Raw genomic sequence first — 16,588 nt, 5'->3', positions numbered from 1 at the left:
GCACCCTCCCGAGGTTGCAATATTGTTGCAATTCAACATATGTACATATTGCTTTTGTTGTACAACAATTTTTTAGGAGTGCATCTCTTTCCCTCCCTCACTCGCTCACGAATTCTAACACGTTATGTCTTTTTCATTGATCCAAGCACTCCAATACAAAAATGTAAAGTAACTTGTAATTTGAGTAGCTTTAAAACAAAGTACTTTTTTACTCTTACTCAAGTAGGGTTTCCAATTGGAACATTTACTTTTACTAAAGTAGATTTTGAAGGAAGTAATTTTACTTTTACTTGAGTATAGATTTTCAGTACTCTACCCACCACTGGTTTCCGGTAGCGGTAAATCGCATCATGGAATGGACGCCATTGCACGGTTCTCAGCTGAGTCAGTCAGACTCAGTGGAGTTAGTGCTACCGGAAACTCGACTGAACGAACGAATGAATGAACGATTCGCGAACGACTCCTCTTGGCGAACTGAATCACGCGAACTGGGTCACGGAAACAAATCATTAAATCCACCACTACTCGGGAGGTCTCCCGGTGGGCCGGTCCACTTTGAAATGTATTTTGTGCCCCCCGCCAGATGGCCAGAGACTTGCGACCTGACTTGGACTCGTGGCAAAAGACTTGATACTTCACTTGGACTTCCAACAAAGGACTTGTGAACATTTCTGATATATACGTATATATATATATATATATATGCTATGTCACTACACGGATAATTATAGTGTTTTTTTCTTGCAGAATTAATGCTGTCGTTATGAAATAGCTGTATTAAGAGGATTCATAGAATATTATATTAGTTAAACGTCCCCTTTAAGACATTAAACTTGCACAGCCTCTAACCATTTCCCCTTATCTAGGCACACTCCACTCCCCCGTCAGCAAACACCTCAATGTAGGCCCTAGTGTTCTGCATCATACACCTGCAAACATCCTAATACTAACACACTTTTTATTACTCTCTACATAGTTCTATATATAGTTCTCGGGACCCAGGAACTCTCTATAGTTCCTGGGTCCCACAGTCTGGCCCCCAAAATAATTTTGGCACAGATTTACCCAACCTGTTAACCCCCACTATTTTACGAAACACAACCCCCACCCCCACCCACACACACACACACACACACACACACACACACACACACACTGTGTGTGTGTGTGTTTTTTAAATGTGCATAGTGGGCATAGTGACCAGTAGGACGTTCTGTCAAAGTCCAGAACGGCCGTCCCTTTATGTGGCCATTTGACCTATGTGGTTCATATGTATAAGAAAAATTATGAGCGACATTAAATGTCAAAACAATGGAGGGCGCTGTCACGTTAAAATTGTACCGCGGGCGAAAATTGTACCGGCCTACGTCATCAGTTGTTGACAACTTGACAACTGATTTGATTGGGTTGCCGGGCAGGTTTCAAAAAACATTCGGCTCATGTTTCCAAAGACGCTTCGCAAAAGTGGTCGGGTCTCGAAGTAAAGGAGTCTAAAATGTGCAGCGCTTCATGAAAGGAGGTACCGAAAATTGTACCGGCCTACGTCATCAGTTGTTGACAACTTGACAACTGATTTGATTGGGTTGCCGGGCAGGTTTCAAAAAACATTCGGCTCATGTTTCCAAAGACACTTCGCAAAAGTGGTCGGGTCTCGAAGTAAAGGAGTCTAAAATGTGCAGCGCTTCATGAAAGGAGGAGCGGTGGAAACAGCGGTAACGGTCAAATTCCGACGTGAACACAATTCAAAATGAATGGAAAAATAAGTACAGCATCCATACTCTCATTGCTCCTGTAAAAAAAACGGTAGAATATTAGATTTGAGGACGAAACGATAGGGCGGGCTAAGGGAAGACCAAAAAAGGTCTAGCTTCGCCACTGATCAGGGTATATTCCCGACACGAATTGTACACTTATCTTCGACACAGATTTAACGTTGCTGGCGACTGGGACCAACAAGTACAAGAAATAATAACTTCATACACCACAAGGTTGCAATAATTGACGCATCCCCCTTGCCACTGTTTATGAAAATAGATGCAATCAGGCAGATAGTTCTATCAAAAGTGCAACACTCCTCTTCGCCAATGTGCATAGTGGGCAGAGTGACCAGTAGGACGTTCTGTCAAAGTCCAGAACGGCCGTCCCTTTATGTGGCCATTTGACCTATGTGGTTCATATGTATAAGAAAAAATTATGAGCGACATTAAATGTCAAAACAATGGAGGGCGCTGTCACGTTAAAATTGTACCGGGGGCGAAAATTGTACCGGCCTACGTCATCAGTTGTTGACAACTTGACAACTGATTTGATTGGGTTGCCGGGCAGGTTTCAAAAAACATTCGGCTCATGTTTCCAAAGACGAAATAACATAATACAGATAACGCATCGCTAGATAACACTTGTTTTTACTATATATTTGTATTGTACTGAATTGTTTAATCTAATTTAGCTAGTAAACTGAGTGTTTAAAGCAGGTTTCAAAAACCATTCGCGCTCATGTACCGAACACCAAATAACATAATACAGATGACGGATCGCTAGATAACACTTGTTTTTACTTTATATTTGTATTGCATTGAATTGTTTAATCGAATTTAGCTAGTAAACTGAGTGTTTAAAGCAGGTTTCAATAACCTGTCTTGTCACGCTCAATGAAGGAGTGCAATGAACGAGCATGAAAGTTCACGAATGTTCAAGAACCTTCCTACGTCATTCGACGCGATCGCCCGTTGCCAGGCAACAGACGATCGCGTCGTCTGTTGCCAGGCAGGTTTGGAATTTGTCAACAACTGATGACGCCCCCGGTACAATTTTAACGTGACAGCGCCAATACGAAAGGCACCAAACCTGAAACAAACAAAAAAAAACACAAAAAAAAGGGGAAAGAAAATATCAGGTAGAAAACGTAAGGAGATTTATTTGGGTTGCTATAAACGTCGAGTTTTCAGCACGATTCATGGTAGACCAACCTGACGTGTTTGGGGCTGGCAACCTTTATTCGTGAAATATCACGAGCAAACTAATAAGGCAAAATGAAAAATAATAAAATAACACTATCATTTCGGGCAGTCCGCGATTATTTAAATTTCTGTGTCATGTCTGATATGCGAAACAATTTACACTGTGTACTGTCCTCTTCTTTTCCGAAATGCCAGAGCCTAATTAAAGTAGCCTAGGCACAGCCATTGACAGGGACGTCACGAGGATTAAGAGGCTTGGGGGGCTTAGCCCCTAGCAGTCACCAAATGCGTGCGCCGACATTTTTTCACCAAAACTTTAAATTGGTTCTTTAATTCATCATTTATTACAGTAGAGAGTACCGCAGAGCATCTATCAGCCTGTTTTCTGGCTCACTCTCTTTTCTTTACTTGTTTTAAGTCTTCAGGATGTCCTCCTTTTTAAAAATATAAATAAGCTAAACAAATGTAAGAGTTGGTATGATTTAAGTCTACATATTGGGGTGAGTTCAAGGAAAATAGGTTGGAAAATGTATCCATCAATGCGTTCGGAAACTAATTTAAGAACTTCTAATTGTATTAGTATTGATTTCAACTCAAATTCTGGCTTATTATGTTAATGGAAGGCATGTTACAATTTCCTTGAAAAAGAAAAAGTAGTAGGTTTCTCGTATAGTATCTTGAAACCCTGGCAAGTGGTTGTTTAAACACAAAATCGCGTATGGGCTGTGGGCCTACATTTTGGAAAAAGTCGAAGGCCTTTTTTTCGCCCCAGTCCTCACCTTTGCATATATCACGAAAGGTCTTGCAGGACTTAAGCAACAAAAGTGTCCAGACAGTGAGAAGATGGCTCGGTCTGAACATAAAACCTGCAATGTAATTTATCACAGCAGACGTGAAGGGGATTTAGGAGTTCCAGACTTTGAGTGGACTTACTGTAAATCGCCACTAGGCTGTCACATTTGTTAAACATGCTTAACAATGACGATAGCGCTCTACGGGAAATGGCCCGTGCTTCCCATTTTCTTGACCTTGGGAAGCGCAAAGTCCCCCTCGCCCAAGAATCGGAACCCAGCTTTCTAGGCACCCGTAGAGCTTGATCTGACTGATGATGAGTTGCTTCTGATTCGCGATCCATTCGTTCACCAGTAGTGAAGCTTTTTGAATAATTTGTTCACCAGTAGTTAAGCTTTTTGAATAATTTGTTTACCAGTATTGAATCTATTTGTGTACCTTCATGTAAAGTCATGCATCATACTGAGTTGTTACTCTTTCGCAAATCATTTGTTCAAGAAAATATCTAGCCTTGGCTACAAATGTCAATTTCTGGTACTTATCTTTTGCAGCCTGGGCCACGTCCATAGGCTTGTCTTAAGGGGTTTCAGGATAGTTGGCTTTACAAAAGCAAGGGCAAAACAACTTGCCAAATGCTCCTCAACATCCTCCATTACTGGAAGTCGCCACATTTGGAGGAGCTGTTTGAACTGTCATCAGACCCACATTGCTGGATCATGCCTGAGCAATGTTTTGTATCTGTAACATATTTGTCCTTATGTATACTTATTATGAATTGTGGACATAAATAAAGAAGTTCAAATGTGTGAGAGTGTGAGTGTGTGTATGTTCAGTTGCCTCCCTGTGTGGGTAAGGATCAGCAGGCCAGAAGATGAATGGAAAAATAATAAAAAATCAGAAGATAAAACAAGAAGACACTTTCTACTCGTTGTGGTATAAAAAGGTGATTCCATGATAGGTCCGGTAGTTCCCAGGCTTCGGTTCCTTCTTCTGCGAATCATGGTGTGAAGAGGAAGGAAGTCTTGCAATATTTTTGGTGTCTGTTCAGCTAACTGCATAAACTGGAACCACAGACTAGATGTCAGACCAGCTTTCTGCTCTACAGTAAGAAGTTGTATTTTCTTAACTTTATTTCAATGCCTAACAAACGTAATTCATAGAGTAAAATATAATTTTAAATATTATATTTCTCCTAGTATGAACGTTTTTGTTTTATGTTCTACCTTCAGGCGTGTTTAAATACCTCCCAGAACAACCGAGTGAGAGAGGAGAGGCCTCACTATGGATTTAAGATCAGCAGCAAGAGGATTTCTAGCTTTCCTTCTGTCAGTACCAGGTTGGTTCATTTACATTGTGAACATATAGTTTAAAATTTTAAATAACGTATCAACGAAGCAACTGGAACATAAGAGGGTGAAACCACAGCATGTTGAATATAGAAGAATAGTAAATATAGCATTAAAGAATCACCCTCTAGAACGCAGTGTTTGGTTAAACAGACCCCAGAATATGGTCCACTAACGCTCCACTGTATACATTTAATTTGGGGTTCATTAGTCATTGAAAATAACACTTCACTGCAGGTTGTATACAACCTCTTGTAGTGAAAGCAGTGGTTTTAAGATAACAATACTTTATACACTGCATGCCATCTCCTCGCCTCTCTCCTGCTCTCCTCTCCTTGTCTTCTCTCCTCTCCTCTTCTGCTCCTTATTGTTCTCCTCTCCTCCCCTCCTCCTTGTCTCTACTCATCTATTTTCCTTGTCTCCATACTTCTTCTCGCCTTACCTTTTCTCCTCGCCACTATTCCCACTTCGTCTCCTTGGCTCCTCTCATCACCTCCTCTAAGCTACATTCATTGTCTCCACATCAAAGCTCATGGTCACATTGCTCCAACAGAAGCACAGAAGTGTATGTTATTCAGTTAGTGTAGTGTAATAAATTCAGAATTTCAGAGAGGTGGGGGTTGAACTTGACTCCCCTCCTGGCTACTCTTCTGGTGTCACATGATGTTCTGGAATGTTTCTCTCACAGCTCAGTGGTGAGCATGTATCTGTAGTTTCAATCTCCACCCACCAGCCTCCATCTCTTTATGTATCTTCTGATCTGTTCATCAGATGAACCTCTGTGTCTTCTGTGTCTCATTCTCAATGAGATGTGTTTGTTTTTTCACAGTGCTTCAGGGTAATGGTGACTGGACAGTTACGTACTCATCTACTAATGTCTGCGCTTTAAGAGGAGCAATGGTTGACATCAACTGCACTTATGATTACCCTGACGACGTACAGTACCTCCCTGACACAGTCAGAAACCTGTGGTTTACTAAAGAAGACAACCATCAGCCAGTTGATTTGCTAAGTGATTCAGACTATACAGGTCGTGTGGAAAATAGCTGTGGAAAGGTCAACTGTAGCGGGTCCAGATGTCATGGAACATGTTCCCTGAATATCAGAGACCTGAGACAGAGTGACTCTGCTGTCTACAAGTTTAGGTTCACAACAAACCAACCAGGTGGCGGAAATACTGGTGACCCTGGAGTGATGTTATCTCTAACAGGTAAATGTGTGTTTGTGTGTGTGTGTGCGTGTGCGTGCGCGCGTGCGTGCATGAGTGAGAACAAGTACGTGTATGTGTGGGAGTGTGTTGTTATATCATAATTATTGTGTGTAACTTGTTCTCACACCCAGACCTCCAGGTGAAGGTGTCCTTCCCTCACCCTACCGATCCTACCTGGACAGAGCTGGAGTGTCACAGTATGTGTGGTCTAGCTGGTGACCCTCGCTACATCTGGTTCAGGAATGGAATGAAGGGAAGACGGGGAGGGAAGTACAGGGCCTTCATTCAGTCTGGAGACAGCTATTCATGTACTGTTGAAGGATACGAAAATATCCGCTCTCCTTTAGTTTGTAAGTCCACTACACACTATACTGACATGATACCAGATGTAATGGATCTTTTAGGGTAAAGAACTACATGTAGATATACTATGAATTGACCAATCTGCTGGTATTTTATATAATTAATGAAATGTAACTGTTAACAGACGCTCCAAAGACCCCCTCAGTGACCGTGAGTCCCTCTGGTGAAATAGAGGAGGGCAGCTCAGTGACTCTGAGCTGCAGCAGTGATGCCAACCCAGCAGCTAACTACACCTGGTTCAAGGTTGATACAGATCGTTCCTCCAGAAAGATCAACCAGGGACCACAGCTTGTTTTTAAACAGATCCTGACGTCAGACTCTGGACAATACTACTGTCTAGTTCAGACTGAGCTAAGGCAAGCATCTATCTGGATCACTATTCACATGAAATGTGAGTGCGACCAATATTGTACATCATATTAAAGATATTAAAATGTATGACTTGGCAACATAAATTAGCAGTAAATTCATTGTGCAATGAATTCAAAAACTTCTCCACTTTGTAATTAATATTAATCTTAATACTGTCATGAATATAATACATGTTTCTATGTGTCTCCAGATGGGCCTAAACACACTTCTGTTTGTTCAAATCCTTCTGGTGAAGTAGAGGAGGGCAGTTCAGTGACTCTGAGCTGCAGCAGTGATGCCGTCCCTGCAGCTAACTACACCTGGTTCAGGGAACATGAAGACTCAGTGAAGGAATCAGGACAGAACTACACCATCACTCATATCACATCTGAGCATGAAGGAAACTATTACTGCCAAGCACATAATGCAATCGGACATCATAACTCCACCTTTTTATTCATTCAAAGTAATTATTTATTTAAAATACACACGCCTCCCTCACAGTCAAAGGCACCCAGTGAAACATTCGCCTACTAATATTAGAGTTTGTTTTCAGTATTTGAAATCTGTTTCAGTGATATCATCATCATCACATCCAGCAATGGTAGCTGTAACAACCATTGCTGTCCTACTGGCCACCATACTCCTCCTTGTCTTCCTCTGGATGAGGTAAGATATTCTCTTTCTATTTTTCAGTTCCTTTACTTCTGCTGTTGCTTCTTCATCTCTCTGTTCTCCTCTCCAGAAGAAAGAAGGCCTCAAGTAAAGAAATTGGACAGGGAGGAAGGCCAGATGCCGTGTTGGAGGTGAGACACAGGAAGCCATTCATTACTAACCCATCCTTTACTATGACACACGATGGAAATGACAGACTTGTAGTTGTTTCCTTAGTAAGTTTCCTTCTCTATAACTCTAGCCCTGTGGCTAGGAGAGACTGCACATCCTTGTGTCTAACTTGTATTAAGAACAGTCCAAACTTCAACCCTTGTCCTCGATTTGGAACATTCTGAAATGGAAATAACTTATGTCAACATTTTGCAGCTTAAACAAAGCCCATTTTAGTAGGAGTGTGCTAATGACCTCCCAAACTGTAGGAGTGTGCTATAGACCTCCAAACAGAATGACTTTCAGAAGTGGGAAAAGACTGATTGCCGCAGTCATAATGATTTCACATGAAGAGACTTCCTTATTCGGCAATCCTAATGTATTCAAGGGAAAATAGGGTATTTAAACCGCAAACTGCTCCCCGGGCGCTGCTCCCCGGGCGCTGCACCGCAGCTGCCCACCGCCCAAGGTGCGAAAGGTGTCCATGAGGGCCCCCGCTCCCGGAGCACATTTTCCCCTGAGACAGGAGAGATACGAATCTACCTCTACCACTTCCTGCTTTAAATGACGCAAAATTACAGTTTTTGCATCAGGAAATGTAAGAGGGGGGGGGCTCCAAAAAACTACAAGCGATAGGCTTGTTTCAGATCGTCTGCATTTGCGCGCAGCATGCACCAGACTTGAGAACATCCACCGGAACACGTCAAGTTCCAACCCCGTCAAGTCGGACACATGTGTATTTCTCGTAGGTTGAACAAGCATAGTTTGGGAGAGGGCACGGCTCCTTGAAAGGAGTTTCTCACGTGGGAAATTCCACGTGGTAATTCCAACCAACCAGGGCAATGTTTTGATATGTAGAGGGGAGTGTCTTATAGCCCCATATAAGCAGTGTTGGGCAAGTTACTTTAAATTAGTAACTAAGTTACAGTTACTAGTTACTTCTTTCAAAAGTAACTCAGTTACTTTAAGTTACTCGTTACTTTCAAGGTAACTAGTTACCTTGAAAGTAACGAGTAACACACACACACACACACACAATCTTATTAATGTGTTGCCTCCCTAACTGGATAGCCAGGGAGGCTGCTAGTCCTCTGGTTTGCTGACATGTAAGTCCTATCCTACCACAAGTGCAATGTGCCACCTAGTGACCTGAACATGCCATAGCAGTGTAGTAGTGTGAGTGCAAATGAATGAAATATTTTCATTGTTTCCAACCCTCTACAAATGCATACACATTATTTTGGGGCTGATGTGGCATAGTGTTCGACAAATCAACTGGAAAATTTGATCATTGTAACCAGTATCACTACGATGAAGCAGTGGATCAACAAAACACAACATACAGTATGTTTTGAAACTTTTGATAGGCATATTTATTGTACCCATTGAAACAGGTACAAAGTATAGTTTTGGCAGTGCAAAAATTAAACTGTGCCTCAGACCATTTAGCAACTGTAGGAATCAATAATAGTGCAAAACTGATGCAATACAAAACTGATACAACGCCTGGACTGTCGTCGACTGCCGCCATTGTTTTAATTAATTTACTTGTGTGTCGCTGCGTCATGTGACTCACGTCCGCTTCACGTCCACCACGGAAACTGTAGTCCTGGGTTATGCACGTGAAGTAACGAGTAACGAGCCTGTTTAAATCGCAGTAACGATAAACACGTTACTGGTTTGACAAAGTAATTAGTTACAGTGCTCTTCACCGCAAAAGTAACGTCGTAACTGTAACGCGTTACTTAATAACGCGTTAGTCCGGCGTGAATGTGCGCTACGGTATGGATTTTGACGTTACCATGTGACCGGTAGATCACACGAGCGCTAAAGAAGCAATGACGTAGTACCAGAGAAGCAGTTGTTTATTCATAATACCATCCGGTGGCGTACACAGCTTTTGGCCGTGTTCTTTAAGATATTCTCGAACACTCCGGGAGTTCCGGCGGGAGACCTGGAGCTTTAAATCTAAATGATATAATATATTCAGTGTTGGGAAGGATATTTTTAAAATGTATCCAGTTACAGAATACATGCCAAAAAACATAATTTTTAACCTATTCCGTTACATCACTCAATCTGAGTATTGTATTCTGAATACTTGGCTTACTTCCACATTGAATTGCATTTTAGGAGTGTAGGAAATCCTGCTTACTAAACAGGCCATATACAGCAAACACATATTTTCTTGACACAGACATCCTGTACATGCCCATAACTTTTAGGATTGATGAGTATTTGATCGTGAGAAAACATTGTTTTGCCGCGAGTGAGTGTTAAAAAGAATGAATGAATGCGGGCGCGCGTGTGTGTATATGTAATATAATTAATGAATGCATGCGTGTGTGCGTCCATCTGTTTGAACACATGCAAACTAAAGTCAATAACGATAATGCATACAATACTGGTAAGAAACAATGTTTATAATGTATTGCGTATATTATTAAATAGAACCACAGTTGCCGCATATCATATGTGTGTTAAGTTTTCTTTGCCGAAATTTATTTGAGGACTTGTGGAAGAAAACCTTATTCCATGTGTGAATTAGGCCATATTATTTGGCCATAAACTGAGCCATTTGAAGCTTGAAATTCATGTGCATCTGTCTCATCGGAGACTGTCAGAATATCAACTCGTCAGATTCAAATGCGCTCATGGCTCTTAAAGGGGATGGGAGCTGGCACTCTCATTGGTTTATTGCACGTAACACCCAAAACACACCTACGGGTAATTAGGCTACTTCAGACCAACTCTTTTTAAATTTGCGCCGGGCGCAAGAGTCATTTTTGCGCCGGTAAAATAGGAACATAGCCATAGAACCGCCCACAAAGCTACTTGCGCTTGGTGCTTCTCACTTGCGTTTCAGACCGTTAAAATAGGGCCCAAAAAGTGGGGGAAAAGCGTCTGCGAAAGTAAATAATCATTGATATCCAGCGGGCTGCACTCGATATTCATTTGTTTCATAAAGTTGCGGACCGGTCGAACTCCTTCTCCCTCATCCTGGTGCTGAATGTGTTAAATGCATCGCAATTTTTATGTGTGTTTTCCAGCATACGTTCTATGTGGATGTCTGTCCAGATATCAAGTAGACATTCCATCTCCTCTTGACTCCATGTTGATCCACGACTAATTTTCACCCGACGGTCCGACAACATGCTGCTAGTCTTGGAGTTACCGCTATTCAATCATTAATTCCCATAATGCGTGCGGCTGAGCGGGTGCCTGTTAGGTCCAAATAGGCGTACGCTTTTTAGAACTGGATCGGACCGAGATGCGTTCGCTTTCACATCTCAAGCGAACCGCACCAGGGTTCGTCTGGATGCGAACCGAGACCAGCTGTTCAGGTAGGTCTCTGCCGACTGATTTGGTTTGCATCGAACTGCGGTGGTCGCATTCACACCAACGCAAACGTACCGAATCAAGGGACCAAACTTGTTTAGTGAGCACTTAATGCTGTTGGTGTGAAAGCACGAATAAACTTGTGAAAAGTATCGTCATGTAATCCATTTATTTCAACAATGTAACTGTATTCTAAATACCAACTATTTAAATTGAAACTGTAACGTAATACATTTAGTTATAATTTGCCTTCTGAATACGTAACGGCGGTACATGTATTCCGTTACTACCCAACACTGAATATAATATATAATATATAATATATACTATAATATAATATATAATATCATGCCAAAAACTGTGTGTGCCTCCGGATGATATTACGAATAACGAACTTCGTCAGGTTCTCAGACGTCTCTGGTCCCTACCACATCGATCTGAAGTCGCGGTTCAATCTTAACTTCATAGAGTCAAAGCCAAAGTTGCTTCCCCCAATCCCTTTTCCACCATGGCCACCATCTCCACGTTATTCAGCAGTTCCGGAGCACCGGAGAAGTCTCGGTCACAATCGTAAAACCCGCGAAGGCTGTTTTGAGAACATCCAGGGGGTGGGGGGTGCTAGGGTGCGCCCTCTCTTCTGCATAGACTCGCGTTTTGCAAAAGACTCTTAAAACGACTCACACTGAGGTCCCATGACTGTTCCTCCCCCTCCGTCGCAAGTGTTTCCCATCGTGCTGAGTGCGGCCAACGCTGATGTGACCAATGGACACCAGCTGGAGTAGAGCGGCAGTTCCGGGAATTCTATGTTTTATAACCTGACCCAAACACAATCAAACCAAACCCAAACTGTGGTCCATGATCATCAGTTTTCTTTGTATGCTTTCTCTGTGGCTGTTTGGACATGGAACCATACACTATGTTTGATGTATTCATCTTTGAAGCGAAACGTCAACTGAATTCCATCAGTTATCAGTTTGGGATGTCTTATTTTGTTTTAAAGAGGCAAATTAATGTTGTTAAAACAAAACAGTTTTAGGAGATCAACAGTTGGAGGAAACCTTGCAGGAAGGTCTTGAAGTGAGGCCTACAGCAGCCTGCATAATGGGACCAGTAGTCACAACCAAGGGTCTCTAAATAAACCAGAAGCACATGACCTTCAGGACTGTCTTAAGGAATTGTTAAGTATTTGTCAACCTAATGTACTCTTCTGTTCTCACTCCCCATCAGCTACTTCCGGTTCCTGTGTATGACAACGTCTCAGCTCTGACCAATCGCTTAGACACTGTAGCACAGAGAGAACCAATAGAAGAGCTGGATGACCATCACGATGCCAGCATCGACACCTCTGTGTCCGAGGAGCAGGAAGTGCCTGGCTCCGGTGGCCAATCAGTCAAGACTGCTGTCTTTTACTCTCTGGTCAACGCTGTCCCTGGGTAAGCTTCTCTTGGTAATTCTAAAGAAGAAATAGACTATGTTTTGAGACTTTATCGACCCAATGGATCTGTTTCACAGGGTGACTGAAGTTCTGTCTTCTTTTCAGAGAAAGTGACCAGGCAGAAACCCCAGAGTTCTACAGCACCATCAAATAATACCTCAGATATTGAACCAGTTGTTGCAGCAATATTTAAATAGTGGAACTAGGTAGAGAGTCTCATCCATTTAGTTTAACAGCACAATACGCTGGCTGCATCCTATGGCGCTTAATTACCTGGACGGAATACTTGCCACCACTGCTCATGAATGATCTGATTGATTGGACTTATTTGACTTGATTGTGTATGGTCCACCAACCCAGTCGCCAAAAGCATACGTTGACCGTGTACGTCTTCGTGAACACTGGATTACGTCGCATTTCAAAGTAAAATAGCGTGTTATACCTACAGTATCCGCTCTTGGCGCTGTGGAGGCGCCTGAAGAAAGCACAACCAACAAGGACATTTCCTGGTTATAAAATGCATCAATTCCTTGTTATAAAATACATAAATTATAATTATTTGGAGACTTCCCATCGCTGTCAGTACGGCGAAGGTGACGGTGATGCAGGGTTGCAAGCTTCACGGTTTTCTCGCTAAATTGGGCTGTTTTGAAAACAGAGTCACGGGTGTAAACCTCAAAGACGCGGGTCACGGTTTTCTTTGGTACTTTCATATCCCACCACAGAAACAGTTGGGGTGTATTATGTATTCTATAATCTTTATGAAAACTCAGTCAGAACTATTAAACACCAGAGGATGGGCGGGGTGGGGCAGTGGACACACACAAACACAATGCATTTCGCTGCTACAACAACAAAAAAATAGAAAAAAAATATTATTCAAAATATCAAATATTATTACTTTCAATACATCAATCCAAAATTAAACATCTTTTAATTTGGGCTGCTTCTAGGACATTTTGGGTGGATTTTGAACAGTATGTGGGCAGGACGTTGTTTGCAGGACCTGGCAACCCTGCGCTGTTGTCCGAGGTGCTGAAATTCTCCTGAACAGATCTGAATCCATGGCCAAAAATACTTATATTATAGATTAAACTTAACTTTTCAATAAATACTATGGCAGAATAAAGACTACATTTATGCATTATCATTCAACTTGAACATGTGTTTTTACAGTATATAGAGTTGTGGAGGGATGACGTATGTTGGCCAACCCAGAAGTGAGCGTTGCCCTGGGAACCCGGAAGTTAGCATCTTCCTGAGAACCCGGAAGAGAGCCGCGCCCTGGGTTCCCTTGACAACAAGCCAATGGGTTTTTTCCATTGGATTTTGGATTATTGCAGAAAATAAGCTTTGTGGCAAACACAAGTTTATGATACTCACACGTTTTATTCAGCAATATAATCTTTACCAATGAACACTAATTTTATGATTTTTGCAGCAAAATGGGATTCCTTTGGGATTGCTTTTTGTATCTCATCTGGCATATTGTGATGCAATGAAAGTATTTCACTTTAAACATGATACGGCAAATACTTTTGAAACAATTTTATTTACAAATATTACATTTACATGCACAGAATAACAAGCCAGACCGTCTCCCTTTTCCGCAGTAGGGCTGAGCTCTCTGAGTGGCGACCGATGTGCGTTGCGACGTAGGTCGCATTGGTCGCGACGTAGGTCGCATTGGTCGCTGTGTTGGTCGCTCGTCTGGCTGCTTTCAGTCGCTGTGGTCACTGGCTGGCTTGGTCGCTCAAAGTCTATGGGCGGTCGTTAATCAGTTAATTTGCATGTTATTAATGGGTTTTTGCGACAGTTGAACCTACCAGAAAGTCATGCTCTCTGGCGAAAGCTGCCTAGAGCTCTTTATTGCTAATATTATTTTAATATTTTTTTATTGAAGTAAATGATGAAATCGTTGCTCTCAGTATCCATAAAATATATTAGTTGTAATTTGGGGCGTATTCAAATCATGTATTTTATATATTATACATAGCCTATTTGTTTGTTAAATGTCATTAAGCCTAATAAGGTATATTATGTACAAAGTTCTTCGTTATGGAATGATATATTAGTTGTAATTTGGGGCATATTCAAATAATGTATTTTATATAGGCCTATAGCCTATTTGTTTTGTTAAATGTCATTAAGCCTAATAAGGTATATTATGTACAGTTCTTCGTAATAGAGTAATATACTTTAATATAAGTGTACATTTTGGAAGCCAGTGGTACAAGTGTTAGTGACGCTAGGTTAATAATCAAGAGGGTGTGTGTTCGATTCTATCCGCGGTCTGATATGTTTTTGCTCTTTTAGTCAAACTTTGGCAGTCAGTCATTGTCAATATGGCTGCTACCATAACCAAAAGCCTATGTTATCAGTTAACATCTCATTGAACAGAATAAATACATGTGCGTCAGTATAATAAAACGTCCTTAGATATTGATAGTCCAATAGGCCTTTTTATAATATATATAAATAAATAGGCCTATTGGTCTATCCATCTATATTTAATTAATTTTAAATTAAACGGCGGGTATAAAGCCGTGAACGGCTTTATACCCGCCTCAACCGTGCCTACTTCCTGTTTGAACCAGCCTCTCAGCCAGCCGGGGTGCCACAGTGTCTGTGTCTGTGTGTCTGTGTGTGTGTGTTTGTGTGTTTGCCTTTGTGTGTGGGTGAGTGTGTTTGTATGTGTGCATGTGTGTTTACCTGCCTGATTGTGTGTGAGTAAGGAGCAGAAGGACAGAAGAATAAAACAAATATTTTTAAAAGCAGAAGGTGAAAGAAGAAGAAACTTTGTATCTTTCTTTGTGGTCTAAAAGGTTGATTATACAGGCCCAGTAGTGACCAGGCTTATGTTCCTTCTGCGAATCATGGTGTGAAGAGGAAGGAAGTGTTTCAATGCTGTTTGGTTTCTGTTGAGGTCACTGCATAAAATGGACTAGAAGTCAGACCAGCTTCCTCCTCTACACTAACTTGTATTGCTATGGTTAATGAATCTTATTCATAGAGTTTTGCTTGTATGTCGTTTTTAATTGTTTATTTGTTTCTTCATTATGGTGTGTTTACATATCTCCCAGAACAGCATAGTGAGAGAGGAGAGGACTCACTATGAATAGATCAGCAGAAAGATGATTTCTAGCTTTCCTTCTATCAGTACCAGGTTGGTTCATTTACATCGTTAACATATAACTGTTTCAAGACATGAATTCTGCTGCAAAGTTAGAACTCAGACTCAATGATAAGGTAGACACTGCATGCCATCTCCTTAGCTCTCTCATGCTCTCCTCTCCTTCTACTCGTCTCTACTCCTCTCTCTTCCTTCTCTCACCACTATTCCCTCTTCCTCTCCATGTCTCCAATCCTTTCCTCTTCTCCTCTCCTCACCTCCTCTAATCTACATTCCTTGTCTCTACATCTGAGTAATGACAAAGCTTATTGTACAGTCAGAACACTGGTTTACTAAAGGTAAAGTATCAGCCAGTTGTTCTGGAACATGATACAGACTATACAGGTCGGGTTGTATACAGCTGTGGAGAGGTCAGCTGTACCGGGTCCAGATGTCATGGAACATGTACCCTGAGAATCAGAAACCTGAGACAGAGTGACTCTGCTGTCTACAAGTTTAGGTTCACAACAAACCAACCAGGAGGGGAATATACTGGTGACCCTGGAGTGACGTTATCTGTAACAGGTAAACTATGAACTATGATGAGTCTAATGTGTTTGTGTGTGTGTGTGTGTGTGTGTGTGTGTGTGTGTGTGTGTGTGTGTGTGTGTGTGTGTGTGTGTGTGTGTGTGTGTGTGTGTGTGTGTGTGTGTGTGTGTGTGTGTGTGTGTGTGTGTGTGTTTGCTTGTATGTTTGTGCATGTGTATAAGATGTGTGTGTGTGTGTGTGTGTGTTTGTGTGTAAGAATATGTGTGTGTGTGTGTGTGTACGTTTTTGTGTGCATGTGTGTTTGTG

General features: G+C 41.6%; 1 protein-coding gene across 2 annotated transcripts; it reads left to right on the top strand.

Annotated features, from left to right (window-relative positions):
- The first annotated feature begins 4,986 nt into the window (after positions 1-4,986).
- On the top strand, positions 4,987-14,612 carry LOC130376951 (sialoadhesin-like). Of its 2 annotated transcripts, none has more exons than XM_056583882.1 (9): positions 4,987-5,088; positions 5,928-6,308; positions 6,440-6,658; positions 6,796-7,062; positions 7,234-7,488; positions 7,598-7,691; positions 7,768-7,828; positions 12,414-12,619; positions 12,727-14,612. In XM_056583882.1, the coding sequence occupies exons 1-9, from the start codon at positions 5,034-5,036 to the stop codon at positions 12,773-12,775; spliced, it is 1,587 nt and encodes a 528-aa protein (XP_056439857.1). In that variant the 5' UTR covers positions 4,987-5,033; the 3' UTR covers positions 12,776-14,612. The 2 variants fall into 2 exon arrangements, with proteins under 2 accessions (XP_056439857.1, XP_056439858.1); XM_056583883.1 differs by having other exon boundaries at positions 5,014-5,088; positions 6,239-6,308.
- Positions 14,613-16,588: the final 1,976 nt, after the last annotated feature.

The sequence above is a fragment of the Gadus chalcogrammus genome, chromosome 23 (genome assembly GCF_026213295.1).
Source record: "Gadus chalcogrammus isolate NIFS_2021 chromosome 23, NIFS_Gcha_1.0, whole genome shotgun sequence".
NCBI lineage: Eukaryota > Metazoa > Chordata > Actinopteri > Gadiformes > Gadidae > Gadus > Gadus chalcogrammus.
The sequence above is the reverse complement of the archived record's forward strand: the minus strand, read 5'-3'. Positions and strand labels throughout refer to the sequence as shown.

Bases quoted from the DNA above. Each gene is read 5' to 3' on its own strand.
- LOC130376951 (XM_056583882.1), top strand. From the start codon at position 5,034: ATGGATTTAAGATCAGCAGCAAGAGGATTTCTAGCTTTCCTTCTGTCA. The intron at 5,089-5,927 runs GTTGGTTCATTT...GTTTTTTCACAG, and splicing joins TTTCCTTCTGTCAGTACCAG to TGCTTCAGGGTAATGGTGAC. The intron at 6,309-6,439 runs GTAAATGTGTGT...TCTCACACCCAG, and splicing joins AGTGATGTTATCTCTAACAG to ACCTCCAGGTGAAGGTGTCC.